The 16,048-nt window shown below is 51.6% G+C and overlaps 1 protein-coding gene and 1 non-coding gene across 3 annotated transcripts; one reads left to right on the top strand and one right to left on the bottom strand.

Moving 5' to 3' along the window:
• Positions 1-2,309: 2,309 nt before the first annotated feature.
• LOC116472083 (small nucleolar RNA SNORA42/SNORA80 family) lies at positions 2,310-2,444 on the top strand. The gene has a single exon (XR_004248992.1). It is a non-coding gene; the product is annotated as a small nucleolar RNA SNORA42/SNORA80 family (small nucleolar RNA).
• A 141-nt stretch (positions 2,445-2,585) lies between these two features.
• On the bottom strand, positions 2,586-14,978 carry ZNF771 (zinc finger protein 771). 2 transcript variants are annotated; one of them, XM_032155816.2, is made up of 3 exons: positions 14,935-14,978; positions 14,107-14,256; positions 2,586-4,487 (listed from the first exon to the last, which is right to left on the bottom strand). In XM_032155816.2, the coding sequence occupies exons 2-3, from the start codon at positions 14,245-14,247 to the stop codon at positions 3,675-3,677; spliced, it is 954 nt and encodes a 317-aa protein (XP_032011707.1). In that variant the 5' UTR covers positions 14,248-14,256; positions 14,935-14,978; the 3' UTR covers positions 2,586-3,674. The 2 variants fall into 2 exon arrangements, with proteins under 2 accessions (XP_032011707.1, XP_032011706.1); XM_032155815.2 differs by lacking the exon at positions 14,935-14,978 and adding an exon at positions 14,635-14,722 and having other exon boundaries at positions 2,587-4,487.
• Positions 14,979-16,048: the final 1,070 nt, after the last annotated feature.

Raw genomic sequence — 16,048 nt, 5'->3', positions numbered from 1 at the left:
AGCTTTTCCTATATGTGGGTTCCGCAGGGCTGACTGGGTCTTGAGTATGCGTGGATTTGTGTACATGGTGGGTGTGGGGGTGTGTCCTGGAAACAGTCCCCCACGTACACCAGTGGACATCTGTGCTTTCAGAATCTACAATGGTCAGCTGGGCGCAGTGGCTCATGCCTGTAATCCCAGCACTTTGGGAGGCTGAGGTGGGCAGATCACGAAGTCAGGAGATCAAGACCATGCTGGCTAACACAATGAAACCCCATCTCTGCTAAAAATACAAAAAATTAGCTGGGCGTGGTGACGGGCGCCTGTAGTCCCAGCTACTTGGGAGGCTGAGGCAGGAGAATGACGTGAACCCGGGAGGCGGAGCTTGCAGTGAGCTGAGATCGTGCCACTGCACTCCAGCCTGGGGGACAGAGCGAGACTCCATCTCAAAAAAAAAAAAAGAATCTACAATGGTCGCTGACTTGCTGCCTCTCTGAGCCAGTCTGCACATCAGTAAAATGAGGCTTTCTCCTTTCCTGGCCTCACTCTCTTACATTTCTTATCCATTGAACCCCATTATTATTTCCCAGGTAAAACAGCGCATCAGATTATGTGCCCAAACCCGCCTTTCTTCTGGCTCTCCAGTGATAATGGGATCTGCATCCTTACGAAGCCCTGATTCCTTCCTCTCTTTAATTGGGTGTCTGCTTTCCCTTCTGTATGATCAGCTTCTCTGCATTAGCCCTTTCTTCCCGTGGAGAAAGCATATACGAATCCCTTCCCTGTTGACAAAAGTGAAACCATCAAACCTCGAGCAGTCTCTTCAAAGGGTTGGCTAAATTCCCCCACTCTGCTTCCCCACCGTCCCATTTACAACCTTGCCTCCTGGCTGGTTTTCACCACCCCCTCCACTGAAACGACTCTCACCACTTTCCCTGCCCTCATGACAAATGCAACGGGCACCAGAGCAGCAGCTGATCCTCCACTCTCCCTGAAACACTTTCCTCTAGATTTCTCAGATAAGATGCTTACTTGGTTTTCTTCCTACCTCTGGCTATTTTTCCTTATTTTTAGTGGAGACGGGGTCTTACTATGTTGCCCAAGTTGGTCTTGAACTCCTGGCCTCAAGTGATCCTCCTCCCTCAGCCTCCCAAAGTGCTGGGATTACCAGCGTCCGCCACCGTGCCTGGCCACTTTCAAGACTCTTCTTGAGTGCTTTCTTCTGGACATGGTGTCATGGACTCCAGACCTGGTATCTCTAAGCTGTTATTGCCAATCCCGTCCCTCATGCTGACCTAACATTCAGCATGTCCAGACTGGGGTGTAACAATTGCCCCCACTTAAGCTCCTGTCTTGCTTTTCATCCTGCACCCCCATCTCAGTGACACTGTCCTGCAGTCACCCAAGCTAAGAAATGAAGTCAGTCCCATCTCCTTTCCCTTAACCCCAGGTCCACTGCTATGAGTTCCAGCTCCCTACGGATGTCAGATCCATCCTTACCCTCTAAGCCCTCAAGGCTTTGCTACCTTGGATACTTTAACCTCACTTCCAAAACCCTCTTGGGGAACATCTGCAAGCTCTAATGACCCTGGAATGCAGCTTTAGGGGCTCTCTCCACACTTCCCGAACCCCAGCTTCACCTTCAAGACCCAACTTAAACATCACCTCTGAGAACAGCCTATCTTCCTTCATCATAGCACCAGTTGACACTGGACTGCAAGTGCCTATTTACTTGTCTCTGCCATTCATTGGCTGTGGCAAAAATGGACAGAAAAGATTTATCTAGCCAGGTATGGTGGCTCATGCCTAATCTCAGCACTTTGGGAGGCAGAGGTGGAAGGATTGCTTGAGGCTAGGATATGGAGACCAGCCTGGGCACCATAGCAAGACCCTGTCTCTACAAAATAAATAAATTTATTTTTATTTTTTATTACTATTTTTTTGAGACAGAGTCTCACTCTTGTCGCCCAGGCTGGAGTGCAATGGTGTGATCTCACTCAGCTCACTGCAACCTCCACCTCCCATGTTCAAGCAATTCTCCTGCCTCAGCCTCCCAAGTAGCTGGAATTACAGGCGTCTGCCACTACGCCCAGCTGATGTTTTTGTTTTTTGTTTTTTTGAGATGGAGTCTCACTCTGTCTCAGCCTTCCGAGTAGCTGGGATTACAGGCTAATTAATTTTTGCATTTTTAGTAGAGACAGGGTTTCACCATGTTGGCCAGGCTGGTCTCGAACTCCTGACCTCAGGTGATCCGCCCGCCTCAGCCTCCCAAACTGCTGGGATTACAGGCGTGAGCCACCTTGCCTGGCCCAAAATAAATTTAAAACAACGCATGGGTTTGGATTTATGATGGGCCGGATTCCCTAGGCCTCTCATAGTACCCCATGCCAGAGCAAACTGTAGCCCCAACCATTGCCTGGCCTCTATGCCTGTAGGCTGCTGGCACTGAAGTGGGTTGCACAGTAGACTTTGGAATTTTAAATTTTTATTTATTTTTGAGACAGCCTCACTCTGTCACCCAGCCTGGAGTGCAGTGCCACAATAGTAGCTCACTGCAGCCTCGACCTCCTGTGCTCAAGTGATCCTCCCACCTCAGCCTCCTCATTTGCTGTGACTACAAGTGTGCCTCACCATGCCCAGCTTTTTTTTTTTTTTAATAGATGGGGGTCTTAGTTTGTTCTCCAGGCAGATCTCAAACTCTTGACTTCAAGGGATCCTCCTGCCTCCGCCTCCCAAAGTGCTGGAGGTTATAGGCATGAGCTGCTAGGTCCAATCGCTTTGAGATTTTTTTGGTTTGGTTTGGTTTGTTGTTTTTTGTTTGTTTGTTTGAGGCAGTCTTCCTCTGTTGCCTGGGCCGGAGTGCAATGGCACTATCTCGGTTCATTGCAACCTCTGTCTCCCAGGTTCAAGTGATTCTCATGCTTCAGCCCCCCCAGTAGCTGGGATTACAGGCGCCCACCACCACACCCAGTTAATTTTTGTATTTTTAGTAGAGACCGGGTTTCACCATGTTGGCCAGGCTGGTCTCGAACTCCTAACCTCAAGTGATCTGCTAGCCTCGCCCTCCCAAAGTGCTGGGATTACAGGCGTGAGTCTGCGCGCCGAGCTGGGTAAGCTTACATAACAAAGCAGTTAAAACCTTTAACGTAGTGTTACAGTTTTCTCTCCTTCACTAGACTGAGATCTGAGGGTCGTGCCTTGCTCACTGGAGCTCTGCCGAATGCAGTGCGTGTCTGATCTTGAACATAGTATATTTATGGGCCCTTTCAGATCTAAGGTTATGAGGACGTAACCAAGGGCGAAGTGTGCGATCACCTCCTACCCCCGGCACACAAACCGAGGTGCCAGGAACCCCTTTTAGGTTTATAACCCCATTTGGTTCCTTGACAACTCACTTGGCACCTGAGCCTGGAGAACCCCAACTTTCTTCCTCTCCCACCCACCTCACTCACAGGCACGGGTGGGGTGAGGATATAATACTTTATTCACTAACACGGGCCGAGGGAATGTAGTGATGTGGGGTGAGCACTGTTTCCAGGGACCCCGGCAGGGGATTCTCCCTGTCTCCCAGTTCCAGGGCAGCCGGGCCTGCCGTCCCCTCAATTTCCCAGACCCGGAGGCCGGGGCGCAGGAGGAGCCTGGGTTAGTGCAGCCAGGTCGAAGCCCCAGCGCGCCCCTCCGCAGCCCTGCGGGACTCAGCTGCCCTCGCACTCCGGGCAGCGCTCGGTGGCAGTGGCGGCCGTGGCGCTAGGAGGCAGCTTGAAGTCCCTGCCGCAGCCGGCGCAGATATACAGGCGGCGCCGCATGTGCGCGCGTCGGTGGCGAATGAAGTGCGAGCTTAGGCGGAAGCGGCGGCCGCACTCGGCGCAGGGGTAGGGCCGCTCTCCTGTGTGCGTGCGCGCGTGCTCCGCCAGGTTGGAGCGGTGGCCGAAGCGACGGCCACACACAGCGCAGCGGTGCGGCTTCTCGCCCGTGTGCACGCGCCGGTGCTTGGCCAGCGCCGAGCTCTGAGCGAAGCGCGTGCCGCAGTCGGCGCAAGCGTAGGGCCGCTCGCCCGTGTGCGTGCGTCGGTGGCGCGCCAGGCACGAGCTGCCGCCAAAGGCGCGTCCGCAGTCCGGGCATGCGTACGGCTTCTCGCCCGTGTGCACGCGCAGGTGCTGTGCGTAGTTGGAGCTCTGCGCGAAGCGGCGGCCGCAGTGCGCGCATGCGTACGGCTTCTCGCCAGTGTGCCGCCGCCGGTGCTGCCGCAGGTTCGAGGCGGCCGAGAAGCGCTTGTCGCACTCGGGGCACTCGTAAGGCCGCTCTCCCGTGTGCGTGCGGCCATGTTTGGTCAGCGCCGACTTCTGCGAAAAGCGCCGCCCGCACTCGGTGCACGCGAAGGGCCGTTCGCCCGTGTGCGTGCGCGCGTGCTTGGCCAGCGTGGAGCGGCGCGCGAAGGCGCGGCCGCAGTCGGGGCACGCATGGGGACGCGCCGGGTCGGCGGACGGCGCGGGCGCCTCGCCCGGGACCTGCGGGGAAAGGGGGATAGGTCAGCCCTTAGCGGCAGGCCCCGGAGCCAGAGACCTGGGTCTCCACAGGCTGCTCCGTCTGTGAGCCTCAGTTCCCCATCTATGAAATAGGAAAGGCCACGGTGCTGCCTCGCAGGATGGCTGTGCGCATCCAGTGAGATAATGCGCGTAACGCACACATCACAAAGCCCAGTGGCGTTCTAGCTACTTTTATTAATTCAACCAATATTTACTGAGGGCATGCAGTGTCCTAGACTGTTCTAGGCACGGGGATTCCGCATTAAATAAAAAGCATTAAAAAATTCCTGCTTTCAGGAATAATGGATAAGGAATGCTGGTATTGGGGATGCTACAGATTTAAACAGGGTTGTTAAGACACTTTACCGATATGATAACATGAGCAAAGACTTAAAGGAGGTGACAGAGCAGGCTACGTGGATAGCCCTCTGAGGAGCACTGCAGAGGGAATGGCAAGGCGCAGAGGCGGGAGTTGCCTGCTGTTCCAGAAATGGCAAGAAAAATTGGTTTAAAGCAGAATGCATGATGGGGGGAGTCACAGATGTAGTGGTGGAGGAGGTCTCTTGGCATATAGGGCCTTGTATTTGTTATATTTGGCTTTTTTTTTTTTTAAGAGACAGGGTCTTGCCGTGGCCCAGGCTTGGTCCGGAACCTCCTGGCTGAAGCAGTTCCTCCTGACTCAGCCTTCTGAGTAGCTGGAGTTACAGGAACATACCACTGTGCCTGGCTCTGGCTTTTAACATAAAGGAGACAGGGAACTGTAAGAGGAGATGTCAGAGGGCTTTGAGCAGGGAAGTGACCATATCCTACACATTTAAAAAGGCTCCCTCAGGCTACTGGAGTTGAAAACCAAATGAAGGAGTTGGAGAGAACAGAAGCAGAAGCCCAGTGAGGAGGCCACTACAGCCACCTGGCAAGAGAAGATAGTGGCTCATACCCAGGTGACAGAAGTGGGCAGTGGATGGTGGAGGTGGTGAGAAGTGATTGGCTTCTGGATCTATTTGCAGTATGAGACAACAGATTTAATAAGAGATTAGATATGAGGTGTGAAGAAAAAGAGATCAAAATGACTTAAAGGTTTTTGAGCTTAGCAACTGCAAAGGTGGAGTTGCCATTTACAGAGATGAGGACGGTGGGAGGAGCAAGTTGAGAGGGGAGATCTGTTTTGGATGGTGTCACAGCTTCTTGACATATCTGGAGCTCAGAAACGAGACCTAAACTGGAGATGTTAATTGAGAAGCTGTCAACCTATAGATGGCTTATAAAGCCTTTAGAATGAGTGGATGAGATCATCCAGGGGATGGGCAGAGAGAACCTAGGGCAGCAAGATGGGGAGAAGCCAGGGAGGGAGGAGAGCAGGAGAGGGGCATCCTGGAAGCCAGGCCAGGACCAAGTCCAGGCTCTTAATCAGCTTTGAATAGCAAACACCTATCATTTTTTAAGCAGTAAAGAAAAAGGCAAGGGTAAAAGCCAAATGTTATTCTGAGGTCTGAAATGAAAAAATCTGAAAATGAGCCAGTTTCACAAGCTCTGGCCTTCTAGAGATAAAAATCAGAAAAAGGAAAGAAATGCCTTCTAAGAGGCACATGAGGGGAAAACATTCTGGATTAACAGTGAAGAGTATTGAGGGCATATTGCTCCCTTCTTAGAAAAGAGAATGCTCAAAACCCCAGCAAAACTGATGTTAAGTATCTACTGTGGCCAAGCAATTAATTCATAACCAAATGAAGTACCTGGGGCATATTAAGGACAAGACAGTATCAGCTTCTCCCATATTCGATCTCCACGAGGTAATTATCATCATCCCCATTTTACAGATGGGGAGACAGGTTAAGAGAGAGGGACAGCAAGGCCAGGTGCAGTGGCTCACGCCTGTAATACCAGCATTTTGGGAGGCCGAGGCAGGTGGATCACGAGGTCAGGAGTTTGAGCCCAGCCTGGCCAAGATGTTGAAACCCTGTCTCTACTAAAAATACAAAAATTAGCTGGGTGTGGTGGCAGACACCTGTAATCCCAGCTACTCGGGAGGCTGAGGCAGGGAACTGCTTGAACCCAAGAGGTGGAGGTTACAGTGAGCCGAGGTTGCGCCACTGCCTCCAGCCTGGGTGACAGAGCGAGACTCCATCTCAAAAAAAAAAAAAAAAGAGGGTGACAGCAGAAAATAGTAGGGCCTTCTCTTTCTGAAGCTGTAGGAGGGCAACTTCAAGGCCTTCAAGATAGTTTGTCAAAAGGTAGTGGCTTTGTGGTAACCAACTCAGAAATTAGAAAACAAGCCAGGCGTGGTGGCTCACACCTGTAATCCCAGCACTTTGGGAGACCGAGGTGGGCGGATCACTTGAGGTCAGGAGTTCAAGACCAGCCTGGCCAACATGGTGAAACCCTGTCTGTACTAAAAATACAAAAATCAGCCAGATGTGGTGGCTCATGCCTGTAATCCCAGCTACTCAGGAGGCTGAGGGAGGAGAATCACTTGAACCCAGGAGACAGAGGTTGCAGTGAGCTGAGATCATGCCACTGCACTCCAGCCTGGGGAACAGAGTGAGATTCCATCTCAAAAAAAAAAAAAAAAAAAAGGCGGGGCGCGGTGGCTCACGCCTGTAATCCCAGCACTTTGGGAGGCCGAGGCGGGCAGATCACAAGGTCAGGAAATCAAGACCATCCTGGCTAACACGGTGAAACCCCATCTCTACTAAAAAAATTTAAAAATTAGCCAGGCATGGTGGCTGGTGCCTGTAGTCCCAGCTATGCGGGAGGCTGAGGCAGGAGAATGGCATGAACCCGGGAGGCGGAGCTTGCAGTGAGCGGAGATGTGCCACTGCACTCCAGCCTGGGCAACAGAGCAAGACTCCGTCGAAAAAAAAAAAAAATTAGAAAACAGGGCAATTTGGAAAATTAGTGACCAAGAGAAATCTGCTTTAAATAGTATCTATACTGATAACAATAGCAACAATCAATAAGCAAGTATTAAGCTTTGACAACAGTATGTATGTTATTGTATTAAATCCTCCTGTCTCCCGCCTTGAGCTGGGTGTTCTCTCTTTTGATAGCTGAGAAAGCTGAGGCTGAGGGCGATGAAATTCACATGGCCAGTGGGAGCCAGGATGGACTCAGGGTGCCCATGAGACCATGCCGTCCTTCAGGCTACACTGTTCTGAACTCACATGACCAAGATGTGACAGAGGCTGGATTCCACGTCCCTGGCACACTCCAAGAGGGATTCAAGGTTAAAATACAACTTGATACTTTAAATGGAGAAACTCCCCACAGTATGTTTGGCACCATCTGAATTCAAGGTCACATTTTCCAGTCTTGCCCTGGTTTTGAAATCTGTTGGTTTATTTCAATACATCAGCCACTGTGGAGAGAACTTGTCTCATCAGATCTACATTTTTCTGGCCCGTTTTTCCTTGGCACCCTCTTTCAGGTGACTTTGGACAGCCTGAGGGCTTCCTCATGCTGAGTTCACTGACTTCTGAAAAAGAAATTCTCCATGCAAGTGCTGTTGATGTCTCCAGCCCAGGAGAAGGGGCCTTGGATGCCCGAGGAAAAATCTTGGTAAGAGGAGCTGAATCCAGCTCATTAAGATCCTCCTCTGCCCCAGTGTCCCGAGAAAGGCCAGGTAGGCTAAGTGAGATCAAATTCCCAGTATGAGGCCAGGTGCAGTGACTCACACCTGTAATCTCAGCACTTCGGGAGGCCAAGGAAGGAGGATTACTTGAGGCCAGGTGTTGGACACCAGCCTGGGCAACACAGTTAGACCTCATCTCTACAAAAAAGTGAAAAATTAGCCAGGTGTGGTGGGGTGCACTTGTAGTCCCAACAACTTGGTAGGCTGAGGAAGGAGGATCACTTGAGCCCAAGAGTTCAAGGCTGCAGTGAGCTACAATCACGTGCCACTGCACTCCAGCCTGGGTGACACAGCGAGATCGTGTCTCTAAAAAAAGAAAAAAACCCCAAAATTTCCCAGCATGAGGTATGAGGTGGTATGTGGGCAAACTTTAAAAAAGTCTCATTATAATTGTTACACATTTATTTTCGCGAATATTAAAAAAACAAGATACCACATGAAACCCACAATTTCATTAGTACTATTGTTTAGATGAAGGTAAATTTATTTAACAATGTGAATCTATTTGAAGAAAAGCATTAATAAATAATGTGAGTACAATATACGAGCAATACACATGTGACTGAAACTTGGCAAATACCAGACTAGGTGATCATTAATGGCCCAAGCATGCCTTAAATTCTACAACTATTAGATTTAAAAATTAGGCTGGGCACGGTGGCTCACGCCTGTAATCCCAGCACTTTGGGAGGCCGAGGTGGGCAGATCACGAGGTCAGGAGATCAAGACCATCCTGGCTAACACGGTGAAACCCCGTCTCTACTAAAAATACAAAAAATTAGCCGGGTGCGGTGGCGGGCCCCTGTAGTCCCAGCTACTCAGGAGGCTGAGGCAGGAGAATGGCTTGAACCCAGGAGGCGGAGCTTGCAGTGAGCCGAGACAGCGCCACTGCACTCCGGCCTGGGTGAAAGAGCAAGACTCTGTCTCAAAAAAAAAAAAAAAAAAGATTTAAAAATTAGAATAAATAGTATTTGCACTATAACAGGAGGCTACTGTGAACATACAATGTAGTGTAATAATATAATAATGCAGGTATTAGAAGTGATTTTTGTCTTCCTGCTTAAATGTTTTTTAACCAGAGCAAACATCCCAGTTTCTTCCTTCGCCATTACTTCTCTAATTAATAAAATAACTCCCACTTGTTGGGCACTCACCATGTGCCAGGAACTGTGCTAAGTGCTTTTTACCAGTAATCTCTTTCTAAATTCTCACCGTGCCTTTGGTTAGGTACCTTAGCCCTGTTTTATATATAAGGCTCAGAAGTTAAGTGACTACACAAGGCTATTCAGCTAATAAATGGCAGAGCCAGGGTTTGAACTGAAGTTACTCATTTTCCAGAACACCTATTCTCTTAACCATCATGCAATTCTTTTTTTATTCTCTTTTTTTTTTTTTTTTGAGAAAAGGTCTCACTGTGTCACCCAGGCTGGATGCAGTGGCATGATTACGGCTCACTGCAGCCTTGACTTCCCAGGCTTAAGCAATCCTCCTGACTCAACCCCCCAAATAGCTGGCGCTACAGGGGCGTGCCACCACACCTGGCTAATTTTTGTATTTCAGTAGAGACAGGGTTTTGCCATGTTGCCCAGGCTGGTCTCGAACTCTTGAGCTCAATCAATCCTCCTGCCTCGGCCTCTAAAAGTGCTGGGATTACAGGTAAGAGCCATCGCACCCAGCCTCCATGATGCAATTCTAATCTCACTGACTAGAGTTTGAGGCCACTTACACAGCTTGTCTCCCTCCCCTGGCCCCTTTTTGTGGTCACAGTCTTCCTTCTTTCTGGTACAAACTATTAAACACAACCACTGTCCTCTAGTTCCTTGCTGGAGGATGTGTGGTCCACAGACCAGCAACATCAACATCACTGGGAACTTTTTACAAATGCAGAATCTCAAATCCCACTCCAGATTTTACTGAATTAAAATCCTCATTTTAACAAGACCCCTGGGTGATCTGTATGCATGTTAAAAATTAAGAAACTGATCTAGAAGAGAAAAGAGCTACTCCTGGAGAAAGCAGGGAGCAAAGGTGAAGAGGGCTTTGCGGGCTGAGACCACAAGGGGGGATGGGATAGGTGTCGAGGGGATGAAGCCAGAATGGCATAAGGTCAGATGGTAAAGAGCTTTGAATGCCAAGTTTAGGAGCTGAGACCTCACCCTGAGGGAAGCAGAAAACCACTCAAGAGTTCAAGCCAGGGAAAGATAGGTTTGGATGTGCATGGAGCCCTCTGAGAAAATCTTTCTAAAAGATAGACTGGGTTTCGATGGCAGAGGGAGAATACTCCAGCCCCGGCACGCAGTGTAATTAAGGCCCTTCTGGACAGTGACTGGCCACAGGACTGGCAATAGCTAGGACTCACTGAATGTCACCACTGGAAGGTGCTTTCGAGGTCACCATTTCATAGATGGAGAAATGAGTCTCAGGAAGGCCCACAGCAAGCTAACGATTGAGCGCCCTTCTGGGCACAGTGCTAACAGTTCACGGGATATGTGTGCGTAATCCTCAATTCCACCCATCTCCTCCAAATCTAGTCACCCGATGACACTTCTCAGACTGGCATTCAAGGGTCTTACTCTATTACCCCATTTTACAGATGAGAAAGCCAAAGAAAAGCTGATAAACGGTGGAGGTAGGACCGCTACATGATACCATTCACAATCTGGCCCTGTGTGCCTTTCATGATTAGCCATGCCAGACCTTCACCGCACATACCCCTTGGCTCTAGCCAGGTTCCCAAATGGCCCCTTTTCCTCATCATTGCTGTTACTACCTTAGAGCAGGCCCTACCTGGCCTGGTCTCCCTGTAGCAGCCAATAATTCTTCTAAACAGAAAATCCAATCATGTCCCTCCTCTGATTTTTTTTTTTTTTTGAGATGGAATCTTGCTCTGTTGCCCAGGCTGGAGTGCAGTGGTGCAATCTCAGCTCACTGCAACCTCCGCCTCCCGGATTCAAGCGATTCTCCTGCCTCAGCCTCCCAAGTAGCTGGGATTGCAGGCAGGCGCCACCACACCCAGCTAATTTTTGTATCTTTAGTAGAGATGGGGTTTCACCATGTTGGCCAGGCTGGTCTCGAACTCCTGACCTCAAGTGATCTGCCCGCCTCAGCCTCCCAAAGTGCTGGGATTACAGGCATGAGCCACCATGCCTGGCCTGTTTTTGTTTTTTGAGACAGGGTGTCTCTCTGTTGCCCAGGCTGGGGTACAGTGGTGCAGTCATGGCTCACTGCAGCCTTGAACTCCTGGGCTCATTCAGCCTCCAGAGTAGCTAGGATTACAGGCATGCCACCATGTCCAGCTAATTAAACATTTTTTTTTTTTCTTTTTGTAGAGATGAGGTCTCCCTATGTTGCCCAGGGAGGAATTGAACTCCTGGGCTGAAGTGATCCTCCAGCCTTGGCTTTCCAAAGTGCTAGGATTATAGGCGTGGGCCACCACGCCTGGCTCTTCCCATGATTTAAGGCTTCTTTTATGGTGCCACAGAACCTAACACAGTATGTCCTGCCCTAGCTTGCAAGGCCCCTCTGTCCCCCAACTGCCTTTCCAGTCTCATTTCCTCTGAGTCTTTGCTTTTGCTGTTTCCTCCTCCTGGAATGCCCTTCCTCCTCCTCCATGTGCCAAACCCCTGCAAAGCCTTCAAGGCCCAAGTCAAAAATCATCTCCTCTGGGAAGCCTTCCCCACTGCCTTGAGTCGTTTGCCTTCAATCCTCTGTGCTCCCACATTCACTTCCCTGATCAACCCCAGTTCTCATGGTTCAGCCCAGGCCTTTGATAAAAATGAGCTGACCCAGGCGCAGTGGCTCGCGCCTGTAATCCCAACACTTTGGGAGGCCGAGGCGGGCGGATCACAAGGTCAGGAGTTCGAGACCAGCCTGACCAATATGGTGAAACCCCATCTCTACTAAAAATACAAAAATTAGCTGGGCGTGGTAGTGTGCACCTGTAATCCCAGCTATTCAGGAGACTGAGGCAGGAGAATGGCGTGAACCCGGGAGGTGGAGGTGCAGTGAACCAAGATTGCGCCACTGCACTCCAGCCTGGGTGACATAGTGAAGCTCCGTCTCAAAAAAAAAAAAAAAAAAGTTGAAAAATCTCGAAAAGGATGACCTTGCCCAAGGTCCTGAGCTTTGGGGAGAAGAATAAATGTAACAGCAACTATTTCCGTGTTTATTTTGTGCCAGACACAGTTCTAACACTGTGCATGTGTTGACTCATTCATTCCTCACAACTCCAAGATGTAGGTGCTGTTATAATTTCCGTTTTACAAATGAGGAAACTGAGGCGTGAAGCGGTTAGGAAACTTGCCCAAGGTCACACAGCGGGTAAGTGATGGAGCTGAAAGTCCACCCTAAGCTCTGGAGCCTGTGTCTGTAACTTAGAGGCCAAAGGTTGAGATCAGGCAATCACAGGGCCAGAAGAGGCAGGCAGAGCTGGATAATGGGCCAAGGGGGCCCGCAACAAACACAACCAGATAGTTACTAGACTCAAAGAGGCCTGAGGAGCTAGTCTCCTCCCCCAGCACCCACTAGGGGGCAGCAGAGCATTCTTTCCCTGGGAACTGGCTCCTGGGCAGGAAGAATCGAGTCCCGGCCCCTGCAAGCTGGGTCCCTGGAGCCAAGCCCTCTGCTGGGACTCAGGGCTGCTCCGGCTGGGGGCAGACAGAGTCCTCTGGGGTTCTGTGAAGCGGAAACGTATCTGGTGGCAGTTAGGGTCTCCGGGGGGAAATTTAACTCATATTCTGATCTCAAAACCTTCAAATACCCTCAGAATAAAAGCCAGACTCCCTGTGTGGCCTGCCAACTACCCCCACTCATCCACACTACAGCATGACCAAACCACCCACCCTCACTGCTGCAGTGCACTACTCACTCGTCTGAGCCTCTATAAGGGCCATTTCTGGCTGGATGCAGTGGCTCACACCTATAATCCCAGCACTTTGGGAGGCTGAGGTGGGAGGATCACCTGAACTCAGGAGTTTGAGACCAGTCTGGCCAACATGGCAAAACCCTAACTCTACTGAAAATACAAAAAATTAGCCGGGCGTGGTGGCACATGCCTGTAATCCCAGCTTCTTGGAAGGCTGAAGCAGGAGAACCACTTGAACCCGGGAGGTGGAGCTTGCAGTGAGCCGAGATCGTGCCACTGCACTCCAGCCTGGGCAACAGAGCGAAACTCTGTCTCAAAACAAAACAAAAAAAATTAGCCAGATGTAGTGGTGCATGCCTGTAGTCCCAGCTACTCGGGATGCTGAGGTGGGAGGATCACCTGAGCCCAGGGAAGTCAAGGCTGCAGTGAGCTGTACTGCACTCCAGCTTGGGTGACTGAATGAGACCCTGTCTCAAACAATAACAACAATAATAATAAAAGACCCATTTCCTCTGCCTGGGTGCATCACCCCACTTCTGACCCCAGACTCCTACTAGTCTCACAAAGCCATCCTTTTACTAACTTTGAGACCTGTGGCCAGTTATCAAACTGCCCTGGGCCTCAGTCTCCTCATCTGTAAAATGGAATAAATGCTACCGACATCATAGAATTGAGGTGCTTAGAACAGTGCCTGGCACACAGAAAATGCTAGGCAAGGGTTACCTATTGTTACTGTTGCTGTTGAACTAACCTGACCTTTCCCCGACCTCTAAATCTGAGTTAAGTTCCCACTTCTAGGCTTCATCTTGTACCTGCAGCCATCACACGGGATTCTAACTGTGTGGTTACCCTTCAGTCTAACATCAAGCTCCATAGGGGATCCAAGGACGAAGTTTAATCTCCTGCACCCAGCAGGAAGGCTGGGACAGTAGGCATGACTTTTGTATGATGGAAGCCCAGGCAGTGGGGCAGAAGGATGGGCCAATCCTGAGGTTTTAGATCTGAGATTCTGGGAAAAGTAGGGGCAAGAACCCTGGCTTCTACCTGAGGGAGGCTGGGCCTGGACCAGGTTTGGGGACAGTGGGCCCCAGGGTGTGTGTGACACATACCTCCTTGTTGTCCATGGGGATCTTGAGTTTCACCACCTCATACTTCTCCTCACCCTCATCCTCCTCACCCTTCACCAGCAGCACCATCTCCTCCTGCATCTCTTCCTCCTCCTCTTCCTCTGCCTGCTGTTCACCAGGCATCTTGGTGTCCTGAGACGGGGAGCTGGATCAGAAGCTCAGGACCCGCCCCCCCCCCCCCCCCCCCCCCCACCGTGGCCCTGGCCCAGCAAGGCGGTGCAGCCGTGGCTTCTCCCGCCCTGCCCTGGTCTCCAAACTTGGTCCTCTCCCGTCCACGCCAGCCCGGCCCCACGCTCTGGCACAGCCCCGTAACCAGCTCCGAGGGCTCCCGTTCACCCCACTCATCCCGGCATTCAAGGCCTTGAACAGTTCGAATCTCCAGCCCCCGCAAGTCGCCACCATCCTTACGCTGAGTCACTCCCCAGCGCCCGGGTCGGCGACCTGGAGCTCTGGGGCACGGGCTGGAGGCGGGATCGGGGCGGAAACCCCGGGGAGGGGGTGCGCACTCACCAGCAGAAGGTTCGGCGCTCGCGGTGCCCCAGGCCTGGGCACCGGGCGGTTGGGCACTCAGCGAGGCCGCGGCTCCGGGGGCGGGGAGGGGGCGGGGCCGCAGGCACGGCCGGTCATTGGTCCGAACATATAGCCCCACCCCCCCGGGGCGGAGCCCGAAGGACCCAGGCGTCCGGCCCAAACGGCTCGGAGAGGGCGGCGAGCTCAGACCTGGCGTCCTCCGGATTCCCCCCGACTCCCAAGCACCTGGAGCCGCCCCAGCCCGGCGTTCAAGGTCCTTGCAGTTGAGTTCCAACCTACCCTCGCGGCCCGTCTCCTGGGGCCGGCTCGGAGGTCTCTGCTGCGCCCAGTGCCTCTGCTCCGCCTGAAATAGGCCACGTGCGCTCCCGCCCCGGCCTGGGCCTCTCGCTGGCGCCCCGCCTGGAGGGCGGACCCTGTTGCCTCCTCACTTCTTCCATTCCTTCTTTATCTCCTCTGCCGTCTTTTCTCCTTCTTTTTTGGCGTCGCCTATTCCGCTGGCCTCTGGGATATCTTGCTCCTTGAATACATCCTAACCAATTCAACATCCACCCAAGCTACCGCTGTCGCGTCATGCGTGGGGTGCTTACCATGCGCCAGCGCTATTCAGCGTCTGGGTCCTGATCCATTTTACAGATGAGCTCACTAAAGTTCAGGGAGGTAAACTGATTTGCCTAAGTTACACAATAAGGATGTCATAGCATCCCTGACAACCAGTAGCCTAGGTGAACAACAGCCCAAAGCTAAATCCAGTCCACAGGGGTACCTTGTTTGGCCCGTAGGGTATTTTTACTTTTAAAAAATCGTTTCGGACGGGCGCGGTGGCTCACGCCTGTAATCCCAGCACTTCAGGAGGCCGAGGCGGGCGGATCACGAGGTCAGGAGATACAGACCATCCTGGCTAACACGGTGAAACCTCGTCTCTACTAAACAAAATACAAAAAATTAGCTGGGCGTGGTGGCGGGCGCCTGTAGTTCCAGCTACTCGGGAGGCTGAGGCAGGAGAATGACGTGAACCCGGGAGGCGGATCTTGCAATGAGCCGAGATCGCGCCACTGCGCTCCAGCCTGGGCGACAGAGCGAGACTCGTCTCAAAAAAAAAAAAAAAATCGTTTCAAAGCCGGGCGCAGTGGCTTATGCCTGTAATCCCAGCACTTTGAGAGGCGGAGGCCGGTGAATCACTTGAGGTCAGGATTTCGAGACCAGCCTGACCAACATGGTGAAACCCCGTCTCTACTAAAAATACAAAAATTATTCAAGCGTGGTGGTGCACGCCTGTAATCCCAGCTACTCGAGAGGCTGAGGCACGAGAATTGCTGGAACTCGGGAGGCAGTGGTTGCAGTGGGCCGAGATCATGCCATTGCTCTCCAGCCTGGGCAACAAGAGCAAAACTCC

Source organism: Hylobates moloch, unplaced genomic scaffold, assembly GCF_009828535.3.
Source record: "Hylobates moloch isolate HMO894 unplaced genomic scaffold, HMol_V3 SCAFFOLD_6, whole genome shotgun sequence".
In the NCBI taxonomy this organism is placed as follows: domain Eukaryota; kingdom Metazoa; phylum Chordata; class Mammalia; order Primates; family Hylobatidae; genus Hylobates; species Hylobates moloch.
Note: the sequence above shows the minus strand (reverse complement) of the source record. Positions and strands in the feature narration are given on the sequence as shown.

Coding starts and splice junctions, on each gene's coding strand:
- ZNF771 (XM_032155816.2), bottom strand. CDS start 14,247: ATGCCTGGTGAACAGCAGGCAGAGGAAGAGGAGGAGGAAGAGATGCAG. Junction 4,488..14,106: donor TCCCCATGGACAACAAGGAG/GTATGTGTCACA, acceptor CTTTCCCCGCAG/GTCCCGGGCGAGGCGCCCGC.